This window comes from Carcharodon carcharias, chromosome 7 (genome assembly GCF_017639515.1).
Source record: "Carcharodon carcharias isolate sCarCar2 chromosome 7, sCarCar2.pri, whole genome shotgun sequence".
In the NCBI taxonomy this organism is placed as follows: Eukaryota; Metazoa; Chordata; class Chondrichthyes; order Lamniformes; family Lamnidae; genus Carcharodon; species Carcharodon carcharias.
Window position 1 is genome coordinate 32,572,015 of NC_054473.1, and position 20,314 is coordinate 32,592,328.

General features: G+C 43.1%; 1 protein-coding gene across 2 annotated transcripts in view; it reads left to right on the forward strand.

The window, feature by feature from the left end:
- Window positions 1–20,314, forward strand: part of fbln2 (fibulin 2) — a 201,235-nt gene that overhangs the window by 175,141 nt on the left and 5,780 nt on the right. For both annotated transcript variants that reach the window (XM_041191987.1, XM_041191986.1), the window contains 3 exons: window positions 1,340–1,459; window positions 5,178–5,306; window positions 13,286–13,409. In XM_041191987.1, coding sequence (XP_041047921.1) covers window positions 1,340–1,459; window positions 5,178–5,306; window positions 13,286–13,409 — 373 coding nt within the window. The remainder of the gene's footprint in view (window positions 1–1,339; window positions 1,460–5,177; window positions 5,307–13,285; window positions 13,410–20,314) is intronic.

The window sequence follows — 20,314 nt, forward strand, 5'->3', positions numbered from 1 at the left end:
TCCTGTTTACTGACTTTTATTCACGATCCCCAATTCAACACTAAGTCACTTATCTCACTCACAAAGCTCACCACCGGCTCTCTCAAACTTATTTCATCCCAATTCCTGACCATTTACCTTTCCACCACACTGCCAGGTAACACCAAACTTTCCCTCTTATGTGACACGGTCCACGCCTCATTCAAAATGACCATCGGACTCCACTCCTCAGGAAACCCACCCCAACCCTCTGCATTCTTCAAGTGCCATCTTAGGGTTGATTTGAAATTGGAATGAGAATAAGGTGCAGGTGCAGGGTCTGATGCAGGTAGTGATCTGTCTGCACTCCCCCCAAGTACAAGTCTCTGGAGATTTTTAACTCTGGGCCTTGTTTACATGCCTCAGCATTGACTTTCACCTGAAGCCAATGAAAATGGCACCACCTCTAGTGGTGGGAGTTAAAATTGATGGGACAGGGTGGGTCAGACCAGCAGTGGGAACTCACAGATGGTCCATGGCAAGATATGTATGGATTTTGGGGAGGCGGGTTGGCAAGACCATGATCAGGTGAGCAGGGAGGCTAAAGTATCATTGTGTGGCCTAAAGGATCACAAAGAGCTTTTAAGTAAGAAACTGTATATGTGAAAGCTTCCTTTGTCTCAGGAGATCTACATAAATGCATATTGTTGTTGGTGTTGGATATCATGACAGCTTGTTCATCTCAAAAGTGAAGAATTTGTTTCCTTGTTATTTTCTAAAATTCTGCCCTTCCTTCCTTGTATGAAGTCACTAAAGCTCATGAAGCTGTTAGCTGGGGAAGAGTTCCACATGAGGCAGATACTCTGGTTACATGGTCATTGTTCATTTGTGAGCCTTGGCAATTATTGACAGTGGGCTAGTTGACCGTAAGGCGATGAACACAGCTGAACCAGATGCTGTTCTCAGCTGAAGTTCATGTATGTGCTTTTTCAGCAAGAGTCCCAAGATAGTGGTCAAGAGCAGAGACACTAAAAAGTTTTCTTCTTCTTAACCTAGGGACATTGATACCAATTATTGTGCCCATGCTGCCACCATGGCATATTTGTTTGTGACAACAAAATTAGAATGTCTGAGTTTATTTCAGCAGCCTGATGCTAAAGTTACACGTATAAAATTCTTAATAGTAATCTATTACCAAGAGGTCACAAGGTGATTTTTATTCAAGACAAATTTGATGCCAAAACATTCATAGGTTATTGCTGAGCTGGCTTGTCTTTGTAAAAGATGATATCACGTTGATCCCAATACGGAATGGTATTTAAACAGTAACAAAACAATGAACGTATTGAGCCATTTTATCTCACTGCATATTTCTTTGTAGATATAAATGAATGTGAGAACAATCTATGTGGGCAGGAATGTGCCAATATCTATGGCTCCTACCAGTGTTATTGCAGACAAGGCTACCAACTCACCGAACTAGATGGACATTCCTGTGAGGGTAAGGAGAACCAGAGCAAAAATAAATCATTAGTCAATAATCTTTTTCTGTACTGTTGCTCTGTGGCTAATTAAGGCTATAAATCGACTACAAAATTTTCACCCTAATGTTCAAAACAAGGTGTCTTAAAGTGTAGCTGCATTTATTTTTGAACAAGGGAAACAGTTGGATGACAATGTTAATTGACATTTGAGCTTCTCCTCTAGAGTATTATATGAGTATTGGTTTATCTCAATTAATATGTGAAAGAGGTTATTGCCTGAGAGAGAGTTCTTTCCTGCATTGCTCATGGGAGCAGTGTGAAGGCATTGAATTAATTTGAAAGGTGGGAAGGGAAAACATGTTGTTTGACATAAGCTGTTAGAATACAGTCCTTTCATCTCTCTTTATAGGTGCCAATCTAGGTTAAATTGACAGGTTGATACATCAACATGGAGTATTCATATTGTCAGAGTGTTTGGACACTTCATATTAAACAATTATTTTGCAGCTTCAACATGCAGACAGCAGGCACATGATGCAAACAAAAAGCAAAAATGTCCCTTTGATCAATTTGCCTTCACTTCCTTTCAGAGAATTTCCCAAATGTTTAATATTCAATACGTCTCCCCTTTTTCTTCACTCCATCATGAAGCAACAAAGGAACTTACAGAACTGTGATGGTTTTCCCTCCACATAAGAACCTTCCTGGCCTGTGGTCTCCCCATGTGATTTTCATTTGGCCACATTCTTCTTCCTCCATTCAGCACATTTCTTTTTCCTGCTTGGATCCCTACCCGATTATCTGCCTTTCCAACCAGCTACTTCACAAGTAAACTCCATCCTGGTTGGTGACTGTATGATGAGCTGTCCTCCATCCCTCATCATCACAGTGTAGGGTTTGGGTTCAAAATTCACTGTCTGTTTTCAGCACCTTCACTTTCATTTGAATGCTAACCTTAACCTCGCTCAGGGTTATATGATGGCTTAGAGAGGTTGCGTTGCATCATAGATCTGGCAACTTCACACGCAACACACAACTTATATCCAACCATGAACTGAGCTATTTCCTGCTCCATTTCCTGCTTCCAGTCATCTGTTTCTGCCACTTGTAACACCTTCCATTCTGTCCTGTTTAGCATTTTCACTTCATCATCGGTCTGTGGCTAGTATAGACTTGTAGTTCAAGGTCCCACATAATTTTCTATTGAAAATTGTTTAACCTCTTTAGCCACAATATGTTGGTTTGCAGTGGAGTGTGCTCTGTGCTTTGCAAAGATCCCCTTCACTGCCTTCAAAATATTTGCAATTGTAATACTTTTCAAAAGTTTGACTTGAAAAGCCGACTTTAATAGTCCGTGACTGTCCGCAGCAAATATTTGTCACTCAATAAATGTTCCATAAGGTCTGCTTCTATGCCTTGCTCTGATCCCTGTTACCATGTTAGGTTCATGTTCAGAAAGCTATCTTACTATTTGGTAACCATGGTGATGCTTTTCCCACTTGTTAAGCCTCAGTTGATTCTTCATTTTCAACCATCTTTTGGTGGCTGCATGCACCAACATCAAAATTTGCTCCCTCAAATCTCTTTGGGTGACAATTCAATCTTCTCTCAAAACCAATTGGCCCAGAACATACCATTTCCCTTTCATAGGGAGCTACTCTAGGTAATGGCATTCATTCTAATGTTCAGATTGATTGTACGGCTAAATGTTTTTTGACTCCATCCCCTTTCCATTTGCTGTAGAAACATAAGTATTACCTTCTTGGCAAAAACATGTACCTCTTCAACTAGGTGGCATCCTTTTCCATAGTGGCTTTCTGGGTTCAACCTAAACACCGCATAAATGGCCAAGCAAATCAAAATGCTGCCATTGTACAAGATTCTCTTTTTAGCAGGAGAAATATTGTTTGGATAGGGTAGAGTTTGCTTGGCTTTGCTTCCAATCTTCAGAGTACTTGATCTGGAACTTTTGATGCTGCCATTTATTATAACAAGTGGGATGGTATTCCCTCCCACCAGTCTCGCATCCATTACCTTGTGGAGTACAAAATTGAGCATTCTCCCTTTCAAAAAGAAACATAGGTTTGTCTTCTTTTTCCTTTATTTAAAAAAAAATTGCATTATAGCATCTGGCTCCTGCCCTTCTTGGAGAAATGAACGCAACTGGCCCTAGACCGGGATTCTGTCACAAACTTAATTCATGGCAGAGACAAGCTAGCTTTTCTATGACAGTGATTTCAGGTCTATCGTTAACCATTGACAATATGCTGCTGTAGTTGCCTAACGCTCTTGATAAATTAGTTTTCTAATATTAATGCTGGTATATAAATGGACTCCTTTTACAATGCAACGCAATATTGAAGTACTTATCTGATTTTCAATGATATAAAATAGATGCAAGATTTTTTAATCATTATCTGCAATGTGTATTTTCATTAAATGGAAGTCATAAGCCAACCGAAAATTAAATCAGTAACTATTGATTTTCTGTTTTACAGTAGATATTGACAATACATTAAAGTTGATGGTTTTGATCTGATTCTTTTGGATCTATTCCACTGAAGATGACTAATATTATTCCATTTATTGAACAAACACTGAATGCATTTCTATTCTAATATATTAGGTAGACAAGAGATAGAAACTGGTTTAGAATGCAAACCAAATAAGCTGGAGTTTCTGATTAACTGTGGGATTGGTGTCTCAGGCAGGAGAAAATTACCTTTAAATGCTCAACTAACCATTTTAATGAAAGATAATGGGTGGAATCTAATGGAGGCAATGTGGGTCTCAGCTGCTGACTGGAGAGCTGCCAAGATCCCCTTGTTGCCTCTTTTCGGGAGGGCCCACCGCATCTTGTGCCACTCAGCCATTTGAAGGCCAGGGGCTGGCCATCCCTTGGGATCAAGGAATTTGGGGGCAGTAGCCCCGTCCGCTACGAGCTGCCAGCCAATCAGAGACCGGCAGCTCTCCTGTACTCAGTAGCATGACCAGGGAGGTGGGGGCTGCTTCCGGTACAACACACGCTCAAGGTCTTGTATTGAAGAGGGATCCAAGCACAGGCAAGTGATGATGGGAAATGGGTCACAGCAAGAGAGTCGTGGGGGAGGGGATGGCAGCAAGGGCAGGGGGTGACTTTCAGAGGCCTCCCCCCTGCGCCTTCCACGCTGGGTCCCTCGATCAGACACTGAGTGCTTTTGAATGAGGGATCTCCCTGTGAGTCAGCAAGCAAACATGCCAAAGTTTGGCTTTTTGTGCTCCCTACATGGTGAGCCCACCGCTGGGTTAATACCAATGGCAGTAGGATCAGGCCCTTAAATGGTGATAATTGCCCACTTAAGGGCCTCAGTTGGCAGTGGGGCAGGCAGGCCATCCATGAGCCTTCCTGCCATGAACTTGATCGAGGTGGAGGCAGGGTCCCTACCCTCTCACCTGATTAAATGCCCCCTTCCCTGCCAAGGGCGCAAGATTCCGCCCAATATTTCCAATGCTGCATTTCTATTTTCATTAAAGAAAAATAGTACAAAATAAACTAAGGCCACTTTCTTTTGGCGTATCAAGATCAAGATAAATTGATTTAATAAATATAACCAGTGTTAATAATTCAATTGTGCAATAATGCTGTGGAACTATTTGATTTGCCGATGTAATCAAGCTTTTAGATACTGCTGCCACCGAGTGGTAGAGTGTCTCTGAATCCTTTGTTGTATTTGCTAAAGGGAATTTTCATTTCAGATATCGATGAATGTGCACAAAGTGGAGGCACACTTTGTACATTCCGCTGTGTGAATGTCCCTGGCAGTTATAACTGTGCCTGTCCTGAGGTTGGTTATACAATGTCACCAAATGGAAGAACATGTAGAGGTAGGATTCTTCCTCATTCGTTTCTAATTCCTCGGACATACATACCACGGGGTGCTCTCCATTTTGGAGCATTATTTACATTGTACAATTTATATAACGATAAACATATTATTTTTATAAATGGAGTTTCCGGTGCTGCAGTGAAATATCCGTTTTCCATGTTTTTTTCTTACGAAAAATGACCGGGGTGGTTTTAATTCTGCCCATGAACGTAAGAAGATAAGAAACAGGAGCAGGAGTAGGCCACAGGGCCTATCGAGCCTGCTCTGCCATTCAATATGATCATGGTTGATTTTGTGCTTCAACTCCACCTTCACGTTCGGGTCCCCATATCTCTTACTTCCCTGGGAAATCCTAAAAATCTGTCTACCCGAGCTTATATGTATTCACAAATGGAGCATCCATAACCCTCTGGGGTAGAGAATTCCAAAGATTCACAATCCTTTAAGTGAGGAAATTCTCATCTCAGTCTTGAGCTGGGGTTGCAGGGGGAGGCCGCCTGTTCCAGAGGGGCAGAAATTCCACCTCCAGCCCATTAATGGCCAGTTGACCATTAAATGGCCGTGGGGCAGTCATTCTTTCCCTGAGCAGGCTCCCTGCTTCCCCCCCAACTTTTTAGCTGGGGGTGTGGATGGGGGGTGGCCAGGGACCATGGCATCTCATATAGTTCAGTCCAATAACATGATTGATCATCAAAATAGCACAGGGAAACACGATAGACTGGCTGATGCCTGTTACATTTTCATTAGAACCGTTGTTGCTCTTCCCTTCTTTATAACCTGCCTTGTGTTTTTTATTTAGTTCATTCACGGGATTTGGGCTTCGCTGGCTGGGCCAGCATTTATTGCCCACCCCTAGTTTCCCTTGAGAAGGTGGTGATGAGCTGCCTTCTTGAACCGCTGCAGTCCATGTGGTGTAGGTATACCCATTGAGCTGTTAGGAAGGGAGTTCCAGGGATTTGACCTAGCGACAGTGAAGGAACGGCGATATATTTCCAAGTCACGATGGTGAATGACTTGGAGGGAAACTTCCAGGTGGTGGTGTTCCCATCTATCTGCTGCCCTTGTCCTTCTAGATGGTAGGTTTGGAGGGTCATGGGTTTGGAAGGTGATGTTGAAGAAGCCTTGGTGAATTCCTGCAGTGCATCTTGTAGATGGTACACACTGTTGCTACTGTGTGTCAGTGGTAGAGATAGTGAATGCTTGTGGATGTGGTCAAGCAGGTTGCTTTGTCCTGGACAGTGTCAAGCTTCTTGAGTGTTGTGGGAGCTGCACTCATCCAGGCATGTGTGGAGTATTCCATCACACTTTTGACTTGTGTCTTGTAGATGGTGGACAGGCTTTAGGGAGTCAGGAGTTGAGTTACTTGCCGCATGATTCCTAGCCTCTGTGCTGCTCTTGTAGCCACAGTATTTATATGGCTAGTCCAGTTCAGTTTCTGGTCAATGGTAACCCCCAGGATGTTGATAGTGATTCTTCACTTCCTGCCTCCTTCATATAAAAACTAAAAAGAAAATATTACAATTCAAGTTCCTTATAATATGGACAGACAGGTTGATCAAAAGGCAAGCTATGGTGACTCCAAATGGGTAGAATTGAGTCATCTTCAATCTGCTAAAATAACAGGAGTCTCTCCTCCATCTATGCAGTTCCTCTCACTGTTATATTCTTCAGCCAGATTGTCCTATCACATACAAATAATTAATTAATGCATAATTTGTGCTTCATACTTTTAAAAATATTCTGGCACAATCAGTGAGATAACACTTTGTGTGAGAGACAAGATAATTTTCACCCTTGACTTTATAAATGCAGTGTTTGGGTTGGAGTGGGGATGTTGCACTGAGTAGATGTGCACCTTTGTGAGGAAGGGCATAAGTGAAACTTTCTATAAGATTATGACTTCTGTTAAACTACGTCCAGGTGATAAAGTCACTCTAAGCCTATACATGTAATGTATACAGGTATACTTTCCACTAGAGTCAAAATATTGGCTGCCATGATGACTGAATTGTATGTGTTTTGAGACTCCCCTTCTATTTGTTTTGGGATAATTTACAATGAATTGAATCCTGCACCCTTTTGTTTGCAAGCAAATTAGTTTTAGCAAAACAATTGTTTTAAATGCAACATGTAGGACAGGTTTTGTACAGGAGCTACTGTTGCTGTTTCACCATACTTATTCCTTGTGTGTAGTAACTAGTGTCTTGAGCTCTTGACTGACATCTCCTTCACAACACTCATAATGTGTAGCTTTTGTGGATTGGTTGTGTGGCAGGAGACAGCAAGAGACACTAGTTGATGAGCTATTATAGTGAATGAAGCAGAGGTGGTGGGGTGGGAGGTGGTAGGAAAAGTGAGGTGTTTATTCAAAACATGAGTAGTTGGCAACTACATATGGGGGAAGAATTTGGGGAAATTACATTGTGAATATGCTGTTTGGAAAGAACTAGATTTTGGAAGATAAGTAGAATGTATTCAAATCAATGCTCAGGGACCAAGGAAATCTTGTATATCCCCAAGCTTAAAAAGGAGGGTCCGTAGTAAAATGATGCTTAAATTACTAAATAGAGAGGTTTAATTGTCACAGGATTAGTAACAAGTATTTTAAAAAAAGCTGAGGTCAACTAGATTCAGAATTAAGAATGCTAATTAAAAATGGCACAGTGTCCCATTGCAGCAGCAATACAGAGCCTTTCTTCATTTGCTAGAAGCGAAAAGACAGTTAGGCTCAATGGTCATTTGAGAGAATTTATCAAGACAGATTAGGCAAGGAGATAAAGATATAAGTAATGAGCTAAAAGATACTTTGCATTGCTTTTCACTTTGGAAGGTGATGATTCATTCCTGATAGTACAGGACAGATGTGTAACTAGAATTGCTTTAATAGCTGTAATTGCATAAATCTATATAGTTAATATTAAGGTATTGAAAGCTGATTCCTTTTAGAATGTAAATGAAATAGGGATTTCAGAATGTGAATGAAATGGGGATTTTAGAATGTAAATGAAATAGGGATTTTAGAATGTAAATGAAATAGGGATTTCAGAATGTAAATGAAATGGGGATTTTAGAATGTAAATGAAATAGGGATTTCAGAATGTAAATGAAATGGGGATTTCAGAATGTAAGTGAAATGGGGATTGGTGTTTGTGAGCCTCTGGCCCATATATTCAACAACTCATGAGATTTAGGCTGATTTCTATTGTTAGAAAGATGCTTATGAGGTCCCATCAATCAAAAAGGGAAAAATAATCAGTATTTGACTTTGCTTGTGGGAAAGCTGTTAAAAGCATTATAAAAAATGCAATTTATGATCACTTAAGAGCATTTGACTCTTATTAAGGATCCCCAATATGACTTGCAGAAGCATGGATTCTGCTTTATTAACCTTATTTTTTAAAAATTCATTTACGGGGTGTGGCCTTTGCTGGCTGGGCCAGCATTTATTGCCCATGCCTAGTTGCCCTTGAGAAGGTGGTGGTGAGCTGCCTCCTTGAACCGCTGCAGTCCATGTAGTGTAGGTACAGCCACAGTGCTGTTAGGAAGGGAGTTCCAGGATTTTGGCCCAGGGACAGTGAAGGAACGGCGATATATTTCCAAGTCAGAATGGTGAGTGACTTGCAGGGGAACTTCCAGTTAGTGGTATTCCCATCTATCTGCTGTCCTTGGATTTCTAGATGGTAGAGTTCATGGGGTTTGGAAAGTGCTGTTGATGGTACCTTAGTGAATTCTTGCAGTGCATCTCGTAGATGGTATACACTGCTGCTACTGTGTGTAGGTGGTTGAGGGAGTGAATGTTTGTGGATGTGGTGCCAATCAAACAGGCTGCTTTGTCCTGGACAGTGTCAAGCTTCTTGAGTGTTGTGGGAACTGCACTTATACAGGCAAGTGGGGCATATTCTATCACAATCCTGACTTGCACTTTGTAGATGGTGGACAGGCCTTGGGATGTCAGGAGGTGAGTTACTCATTACAGGGTTCCTAGCTTCTGACCTGCTCTTATCGCCACAATATTCATATGGCTAGTCCAGTTCAGTTTCTAGTCAATGGTAACCCCCAGGATAGTAATGCCATAGAACATCAAGGGGCGATGGTTGGATTATCTCTTGCTGGAGATGGACACTTGTGTGGCGCAAATATTACTTGCCACTTGTCAGCCCAAGCCTGGATATTGTCCAGGTCTTGCTGCATTTGGGTATGGACTGTTTCAGTATCTGATGATTCGTGAATGGTGCTGAACATTGTGCAATCATCAGCGAACATCCCCACTTCTGACCTTATGATGGAAGGAAGGTCATTACTGAAGCAGCGGAAGATGGTTGGGCCTAGGACATTACCCTGAGGAATTCCTGCAGCGATGTCCTGGAGCTGAGATGACTGACCTCCAACAACCACAGCCAAGTTCCTTTGTGCTAGGTATGACTCCAACCAGTGGAGAGTTTTCACCCAGATTCCCACTGACACCATCCTTGCTGCCACACTTGGTCAAATGCTGCCTTGATGTCAAAGGCAGTCACACTCACTTCACCTCGGGAGTTCAACACTTTTGCCCATGTTTGAACCAAGGCTGTAATGAAGCCAGGAGCTGGCCCTGGCAGAACCCAAACTGGGCATCAGTGAGTAGGTTATTGCTAAGCAAGTGCCACTTGATAGCACTTTTGATGACCCCTTCCATTACTTTGCTGGTGATTGCGAGCAGACTGATGGGGCGGTAATTGGCTGGGTTGGATTTGTCCTGCTTTTTGTGTACAGGACGTACCTGGGCAATTTTCCACATAGTTGGGTAAATGCCAGTGTTGTAGCTGTAATGGAACAGCTTGGTTAGGGGTGCAGCAAGTTCTGGAGCACAAGTCTTCAGTACTATTGCTAGAATATTGTCAGGGCCCATAGATTTTGCAGTATTCAGTGCCTTCGACCATTTCTTGATATGTGGAATGAATCAAATTGGCTGAAGACTGGCATCTGTGATGCTGGGGACCTCCAGAGGAGGCTGAGTTGGATCATCCACTTGGCACCTCTGGCTGAAGATTGTAGCAAATGCTTCAACCTTATCTTTTGCACTGATTTGCATTGAGGATGAGGATATTTGTGGACCCTCCTCCTCCAGTGAGTTGTTTAATTGTCCACCACCATTCACGACTGCATATGGCAGGACTGATCTGCTGGTTGTGGGATCGCTTGGCTCTACCACTTGCTGCTTATGATGTTTGGCATGCAAGTAGTCCTGTGTTATAGCTTCACCATGTTGACACCTCATAGTTTGGTCTGCCTGGTGCTGCTCCTGTCATGCCCTCCTGTACTCTTCAATGAACCAGGGTTGATCCCTTGACTTGGTGGTATAGGTAGTGTGGGGGATATGCTGGGCCATGAGGTTACAGCTTGTGTTCGAGTACAATTCTGCTGCTGCTGATGGCCCACAATGCCTCATGAATGCCCATTCTTGAGTTGCTTGATCTGTTCAAAATCTATCCCATTTAGCACGGTGGTAGTGCCACACAACATAATGGAGGGTATCCTCAATGTGAAGGCAGGACTTGGTCTCCACAAGGTTTGTGAGGTGGTCACTCCTACTGATACTGTCATGGACAGATGCATCTGCAGCAGGCAGGTTGGTCTGTCTTATTGAGTACATACAAGAAATGACCAGAACAGTGAACAGTTCTGTTGCTGTTATAAATTTGATTTCCAAAAAGCCATTCATAAAGTATCACAATGAAAGTTATTATGTTGGCTAGATAACTGGTTGACATTTTGTAGTGTTGTTCTTGATGGGACTATTTATACGAATGGGGCCTGCTGAAGATGGGAGATCTACAGTGCCCTGTTGTTGAACCACTGCTTGTAATAGCTTTTATTCATTAACAAATTTACATTCCCGCTTTCAGTAGGCATTTGGAGGTCCAGTGGAAACGCTGTGATGAACGTGGGCAGTCTGTCCATTTCCCAATGATTGGGCAGGAAGCCCATCAACCATATTCAAATACGACCCAAGTGTAAAAATTGCCTCAGTCTCATGCTTACGAAGTCATGGGAGCTTCCTGCTTGCTCTTCACTTCTATCCCCTTAGTTAAAATCAGAGCCAAAGTGGTTTTTACAAAGTAGGGTGTGTGCGTGTGGGACTTCTGCTTGCACTGCACTGGCTAAGTAGGATTGAAAGCAAGTTGCAAAGCAGGATAGAGAGGTCTTAACTGGGACTAATGAGGGAAGATGCTGATTCTGCAAAGATTTTTCTTCCAAGAAGAGAATGTTGCACCTGGCTGCTGTGAGTCTGCATTTGGGCTGAGAACGAGAGACTGATGTCGGGGAAAGATGAATCCAAATCCTGGAGGAGGCAACATCACCTCATGTTCCTTTTGAAGATAGTGGTGCCGTCTCCAGAACTCTGATTCTTTCTGGTGGGAACACCACCGTTTGCAAGTTCCCCTCCAAGTCACACAGCTTCTTGACTTGGAAATATATTGTCATTCCTTAATTGTCACACTAGTTTTAAATCATAGAACCCCTTACCTAACAGCACTATAGGAGTACAATTATCACACTGACTGCAACAGTACAAAAAGGTACCTCATCAGCAGTTTCTCAAAGACAACTAAGGATGGGCAATAATACTGGCATTGCCGATGACTCCCACTCATTCTGTGAATGAATAAATAATCTATTGGCATGTGTTCTTGAGAGCAAGAGAGATATAAACAAAGAGACAGCTATTCTTTCAAGATCATTGGAGCACTTTCTGCAGTTTATCCAGGTGCTGGGGATTAAACTTCTGAAGTTTACAACCTCTGCCACTTCCCTTCATGCTTGGTGCATATCATGTTTGAGAACTACTCTCCAATTTCTGGAATAGAGTACCATCTTCACCCTCACCTCTTACAACAGCAACTTCAGGGAGACTTTGAGAATCTATCTATTTTCCTGTGACTCATTTTTCCCATTCCTTCACTTTCTAGATAGAACCAGACACCCCTTAGAGGTTCATTTCTAGTTTAAAGAAGCTTCTGGAGGACCCAACAGAAGTTCACTAAAAAAGTGGTTTTTCCACTCAGCCACAAATAGGTGAGAAAACTGCCTGTCAGATTTGATTAGGGCCAAAGGGTTAGAATATCTGCACCTGAAATTTTCTGCAGCGAGCACATTTCATGCTTGCTTTCCCCTCAATGCCCACCCTAAAGCCACCCAGTGTTAAGATTAATCCACTGGGTCACATGAAGTTCCTCAGCATTCTACAAAACAATAAATATCAAGTATAATAATAAAGGCTAAATTGGCAATCCAAATATGATGAGTCATTTTAATGACTGTTAGATATCAACCAGTCTAAACACCTTCTTAGTATTTTGGCGTCGATATCCAGTGTAAATGCAGTTCACTTGGATAGTAGCAAGTTCTGAAGAGGCTTGACAGGGTAGAGACTGAGAGGTTGTTTCTTTGGCTGAGAAATCTAGAACAAGGGTACACAGTCTCAGGGTAAGGAACCGATCACTTCGGACTGAAATGAGGAGAAATTTCTTAATTCAAAGAACTGTGAATGTTTATAATTCTCCACCCCAGAAAGTTGTGAATATAGTTAAGGTTGAGACAGACAGATTTTTGGTGTCTCAGGGAATCAAGAGATATGGGGAGTGGGCAGGAAAGTGGAGTTGAAGTTGAAGGTTAGCCATGATCCCGGTGGATGGCAGAGAAGGCTCAAGAGACTTTTTGGTCCACTCCTCCTACTTCTTATGTTCTTATGAGAGAGACAGTGTAGGAAGGGGGAGTTGAGGTAGGAGAGCAGCCATGATTTTATTGAATGGCAGAGCTGCGTCAAGGGGCCAAATGGCCTACTTCCAGCTCCTGTTCCATCTGTTCTTACGTACGTTCAGCAGCATGGTCTTTCCTTGCACATTCTTGACATATGATCACATGATGGTTTCAGTATTCACATTGTACTTTTGCAGTAAACTATTGAACCTGACAGTTGCGTGTAATTTCCCACAGATATTGATGAATGTGCTATAGGAACACACAACTGCACATCAACTGAAACCTGCTTCAATATCCAAGGTGGATTCCGATGCCCAGCCGTGGATTGTCCACCAAACTATAGAAAAGTGTCTGATATGTAAGTGCTTAACTGTTTCCAGTCATGAAGCAAAATGGAGATCCTTCTGGGTGATCAGATTAATTATTTGTGACAAAAACAGAATTACCTGGAAAAACTCAGCAGGTCTGGCAGCATCGGCAGAGAAGAAAAGAGTTGACGTTTCGAGTCATCATGACCCTTCGACAAAACTAAGTAGAAATAGGAAAGGGGTGAAATATAAGCTGGTTTAAGGTGTGTGTGTGTGTGTATGTGTGGTGGGTGGGGGGTGGGTTGGGTGGGGGGAGAGAAGTGGAGGGGGGGTGTGGTTGTAGGGACAAGCAAGCAGTGATAGAAGCAGATCATCAAAAGATGTCACAGACAACAGAACAAAAGAACACATAGGTGTTGAAGTTGGTGATATTATCTAAACGAATGTGCTAATTAGGAATGGATGGTAGGGCACTCAAGGTATAGCTCTAGTGGGGGTGGGGGGAGCATAAAAGATTTAAAAATATTTAAAAATAATGGAAATAGGTGGGAAAAAGAAAAATCTATATAATTTATTGGAAAAAAACAAAAGGGGGAAGAAACAGAAAGGGGGTGGGGATGGAGGAGGGAGGTCAGGACCTAAAGTTGTTGAATTCAATATTCAGTTCAGAAGGCTGTGAAGTGCCTAGTCGGAAGATGAAGTATTGTTCCTCCAGTTTGCGTTGGGCTTCACTGGAACAATGCAGCAAGCCAAGGACAGACATGTGGGCAAGAGAGCAGGGTGGAGTGTTGAAATGGCAAGCAACAGGGAGGTTTGGGTCATTCTTGCGGACAGACCGCAGGTGTTCTGCAAAGCGGTCGCCCAGTTTATGTTTGGTCTCTCCAATGTAGAGGAGACCGCAATCTTAATTCTTAATTAGCACATTCGTTTAGATATATATCACCAACTTCAACACCTATGTGTTCTTTTATTCTGTTGTCTGTGACATCTTTTGATGATCTGCTTCTATCACTGCTTGCTTGTCCCTACAACCACACACCCCCCTCCACTTCTCTCTCCTCCCCCCCCCCACCTCCCCACCCCCCCCCCCCCCCCCCACACACACACACACACACACACACACACACACATACACCTTAAACCAGCTTATATTTCACCCCTTTCCTATTTCTACTTAGTTCTGTCGAAGGGTCATGAGGACTCGAAACGTCAACTCTTTTCTTCTCTGCCGATGCTGCCAGACCTGCTGAGTTTTTCCAGGTAATTCTGTTTTTGTTTTGGATTTCCAGCATCCGCAGTTTTTTGTTTTTAATTATTTGTAACTTCTGCAATTTGTGTAGAAGGATGAGAGCCATAGTAATGTACAGCACAGAAAGAGGGTGTTGGGCTCATGAGGCTAGATTTCTCTGTACTGGCAAGATCAGCAACTGAAACCGAGGCCTGGATTTTCCGTGAAATGCACTAAGTGTGTTAGTGGGCATAAAAAAAGGTATTGCAACGGCCAGCCGCAATGGCAGGTGTTCGCACTGAATCATGCGCTTCAAAGCGCATTATTTATCCATCCACAGGGAACATGCCATTTCACTGGCAGGTGGCCCCCCCCCACCCCCACCGTGACCACAGTGCTCCCTAACTCTGTGCCCCTGCACAGCATTTGCACTCTGCAGCCATGGTTTCCAAAGACAGAAAGCATGCTCCACTCAAATTCGGTGACGCCTCACCGGTGTGCCTGTTGAGTGCAGTCAAGGCCCACCGTGATCTTCCCCACCCCTGCTCCAGCTGCAGGACTTCCACCAAGGGGACAATCTGGCTTGGGAGGCAGTCGCATCAGTGGTCAGTGTAAACGCCCTGCAGAAGAGGTCAGCCTCCGGTGCAGGAAGATGACGAATGATCTCCTATGTTCCATCTGGGTAAGTCAACCATCTCATTGCTCTCATACAAACATACGAATTAGGAGCAGGAGTAGGCACTCGGTCCCTGGAGTCTACTCTGTCATTCAATAAGATCATGACTGATCTGAATGTAACCTCAACCTGCCTATCCCTGATAACCTTTCACCCCCTTGTTAGCCAATAATCTGTTTAGCTCTGCCTTAAAACTACTCTGACTCTGTTTCCACTGCCTTTTGACGAAAAGAGTTCCAAAGACTCACAACCCTCAGAGAAAATATTTCTCCTGTCTTAAATGAGCGACCCCTTATTTTTAACCAGTGGCCCCTAGTTCTAAATTCCCCCACAAGAGGAAACATCCTCTCCACATCCACCCTGTCAAGACCCCTCAGGATCTTAAAGGCTTCAATCAAGTCACCTCTTACTCTTCTAAACTCTAGTGGATACAAGCCTAACCTTTCCTCATAAGACAACCTGCCCATTGCTAATATTAGCCTAGTAAATTTTCGCTGAACAGTTCTCTGAACTCTTTCTAATGTATTTACATCTTTCCTTAAATAAGGAGACCAGCACTGTGGTCTCACCAGTGCCCTATGCAACTACTTTTGTAATCAATTTCTCTCACTTTAAACAACAACATTCTATTAGCTTTCCTAATTACTTGGTGAACCTGCAAACTAGCCTTTTGTGATTCATGCACTAAGACTCCCAGATCCGTCTGAATCTCAGACCTCTGTAATCTCTCAACATTTAGATAAGCTTTTTTATTCTTCCTGCCAAAGTGGACATCTTCACATTTGCCACATTATACTCCATTTGCCAGATCTTTGCCCACTTACTTAACCTATCTATGTCCCTTTGTAGCCTCCTTACAGTTTATACAATTTACTCCTCTTCACAATTTACTTCCCTACCTACCTTTGTGGCATCGGCAAATTTAGCAACCATACCATTGGTCCCTTCATGCAAGTCATTTATATAAATTGTAAAAAGTTGAGGCTCCAGCACTGACCCTTGTGGCACACCACATGTCACATCCTGCCAACCAAAAAAGACCCATTTATGCCAACTATCTGCTTCCAGTTAGCCAGCCAACCTTCTATCCATGCCAATATGTTACCCCCTCCATCATGAGCTTTTATTTTCTGCAGTAACGTTTGATATGGCACCTTATCAAATGCCTTCTGGAAATCCAAATACAGTCCATCGATCGGTTCCCCTTCATCTAGAGCACATGTGACTCCTTCAAAGAAATCCAATAAATTGGTTAAACGTGATTTCCCTTTCACAAAACCATGTTGACTCTGCCTGATTGCCTTGATTTTTTTAAAGTGCCCTGCTATAACATCTTTAATAATAACTTCTAACATTTTCCCTATGACAGATGTTAGGCTAACTGGCCTATAGTTTTCTGCTTTGTCTCTCCTTTCGTTTTTGAATAAAAGAGTTGCATTTGCTATTTTCCAATCTAATTGAATCTTCCCAGAATCTAGGGAATTTTGGAAAATGAAAACCAATGCATCAAGTATCTCACTAACCACCTCTTTCAAGACCTTAGGGCGAAGTCCATATCTGGACCTGGGGATTTGTCAGCCTGCAGCCCCAACAATTTGCTTAGCACCACTTCACTGGTGATTGTTATTTTTCTGATTTCCTCCCTCCCTTCCATTTCCTGATTTGCAGCTAATTTTGGGATGTTACTTTTATCCTCTATAGTGAAGACCGATGCAAAATACCTGCTTAATTCATTTGCCATCTCCCTACTTTCCATTATCAATCCCCCAGATGCACTTTCAATAGGACCAATGCTCACGTCATTAGCTCTTTTCTTATTTAAATATCGAAAGAAACTCTTACTATCCACCTTTATATTACCCACTAGCTTTCTCTCATACTCTAATTTTTCCCTCAATATTAATCATTTTGTCTTTCTTTGCTATTCTTTATATTCTTTCCGATCTTCTGAATTTCCACCCATCTTTGCATAATTATCTGCTTTTTCTTTAAGTTTGATACTGCCTTTAACTTTTTTAGTTAATCACAAATGGTCGGTCCTCCCCTTGGAATTTTTCTTTCTCATTGGAATGTATCTATTCTGCATATTCTGAAATATCCCTTTAAATATCTGCCGCTGAACCTCTATTGACATATCCTTCAACCTCATTTGCCAGTTCACTTTAGTTAGTTCCATTTTCATACCCTCAGAATTGCCCTTATTTAAGTTTAAAATACTAGCCTTGGACACACTTGTCTCTCCCTCAAAATGAATGCAAAATTCAAGCATATTATGATCGCTGCCTAGGGGTGCCTTGACTATGAGGTCATCAATGCATCCTATCTTGTTGCACAATACCAGGTCCGGTAAAGCCGGCTCTCTTGTTGGCTCCAGGATGTGCTGTTCTAAGAAACTATCCCAAAATCATTCTATGAACCCTCGTCTATGCTACCGTTGTCCACCTGGTTTTTCTTGTCTATATGTAGATTAAAATCCTCCATGATTATTGACGTACCTTTCTGACAAGCTCTGACAAGCTCCGTTATCTCTATTTTTAACTCTGTCTTACCATGTAGTTACAATTAGGGGGCCTATACACCACTCCCACAAGTGACTTATTGCCTTTATCATTTCTCAACACAACCCAAACCGCTTCTACATCCTGGCTCCCTGAACTTAAGTCATCTCTCGTACTAATACCATCATTAATTAACAGAGCCACCTCTCCAACTTTTCTTAACTTCTTATCCTCCCTAAATGTCACATACCCTTCAATATTCAAGTCCCAATCTATGTCATCCTGTAGATATATCTCTGCAATGGCTAGCAGATCGTACATATTTATTTCTATTAGCACTATCAGTTCATCTGTTTTGTTTCGGATGCTATGTGCATTTAGATACAGAGCCTTTAGTTTTGCTCTTTTAATGTTTTTGTAGCGTCTAGCATTATCTGCTGATTTACTCTTAGATTTGTACACTCTGTCCCTTCCTGTCACGGTCTGTTTATCATTTCCCATAAAAGTACCTTTCTCTCTTGCCTTGTCTCTACTCTTTGGTTTATCACATTTTCTCAAATTTGATCCCTTGCCCCACTATTCAGTTTAAAACCCTATCTACTTCCCTAGTTAGGCAGCTCGTGAGGACACCAGCCCCAGCATGATCCAAACGCTGCAGATCCCAATTTCCCCAATACTCGTGCCAGTGCCCCACGAACCAGAACCCACTTCTCCCACACCAGTCTTTGAGCCACTCATTCATTTCTCTAATCTCATTTGTCCTATGTCAATTTGCACGTGGCTCAGGTAATAATCTAGAAATTATTAACGAGGTTCTGCTTCTCAATTTAGTACCTGGGTCATCATACTGACTTTGCAGGACATCCTTCCCCATTCTGCCTTTGTCGTTGGTACCTATGTGGACCACAACCACAGGATCCTCCCTCTCCCTCTGGAAGTTCCTCTTCAGCCCTGAGCAAATGTCCCGAACCCTGGCACCAAGCAGGCAACATAGCCATCTTGACTCTTTCTCCTTGCTACTGTGTCAATCCCCCTTATTATACTGTCCCCTACTACAAATACATTCCTTTGTGCTTTCCCTATTTGAATGGCTTCCTGTACCACAGTACCATGGTCAGTCAGCTCACCCACCCTACAGCCCCCAGTCTCATCCAAACAAGCTGAAAGAGCCTCAAATCTGTTGGACAATTGCAGAGGCCGACACTTCTGCTCTCCTGCCCTCTGAGTCCCTTTACCTGCCTCACTTGCAGTCACACCCTCCTGTCCCTGGCCACCGACCAAATCCGATGACCCTATCCTAAGTGCTGTGACTGCCTCCTGATATAAAGCATCCAGGTATCGTTTGCCCCTGTCTGATGTGTTGTAGAGTCTGTACTCGGCCTCCAGTTCAATGACTCCGAGCCGAAGCTCCTCAAGCCGCAAACACTTACTACAGCCATTTTTGCCCTGGATAACATTGGTATTCGAGAGCTCCTGCGTGCTGCAGCCTTGATGCACATCAACTGTCCTCTCAATTCACACACTCACAAGCCCATCACACATTCATAAGGATCTCAGCCCCTGCCAGCTCAAGAGACATCACAACTCACTCTTACACACCCTGACATCTCCATCTGGCCTCATCTCCTCTAGAGTTTGTGTCCTAATCCTGTCCAGGGCTCTACCCACCACCCACACATGCCAGGCATCCTTACCATCTGCCCTTGCCAGCGTCTTGCTCACAGACTCTCCAACTGTCTTCATGCAGGACAAGCTGGCTCACAATAAGAAGGAGAGGTCCCAGACTGCGGGTGGAGTTCCTGAGATCAAGGTTCTCGTGGACTTGAGAACAGAACCATAGAGCTGGCCGGAGAGTACGTAGACCATGTTTGCTCTGAAGTTGTGGTTGGCAGCGCACACCCAAGTGAGGATCCCGCACTGCAACATCCACCAGACAACCATATTGTGAGTGATTTCTCCTGTTTCAGATTTGTCTCCCATGCACTAATTGTCTCTCCTTTCTTTCTTAGGCACCTCTGGGAAGTTGCTGAGGGCAACCACGAGCCAGGCCCTCAACTTCAGCCCCAAAGACACCTCGGATGAGGACAGCACCTTTGAAGACCTGTCACAGCACTCACCCACACCCTCCACCCACTCAGAGATGCACACCTTGGTGGCAACTAGTTCTAGGTTGGCCTTGGGGGTCACGACCTGGTGAGCACAGCACATCATCTGGCCCACAGCAGATGGAGTCAGGGGCATTAGAGATCACCGGCACTCAGAGCACTGCTGGAGGCTATGATTCTGCTGAGTCCGAGTCTGGTGATGAGTCTCTGGAGCCGGTCCTAAATCAGTTGCTGGAGCTGCTAAGACAAGCATGGGAGCATCAGGAAGGGATGTCAGCTGCATTCCTCAGATTGCAAGATGCAGAGTCCATCCACCTTTAGTCTGAGGTGATAGCGACGGCCTGCCAATGCCAATACACAATGCAAAATAGGTGGGAAAATAAGTTGCAATAAAGAAATAAGAAATTTACAAATGGACACGGACAGGTTAGGTGAATGGACCAAAATT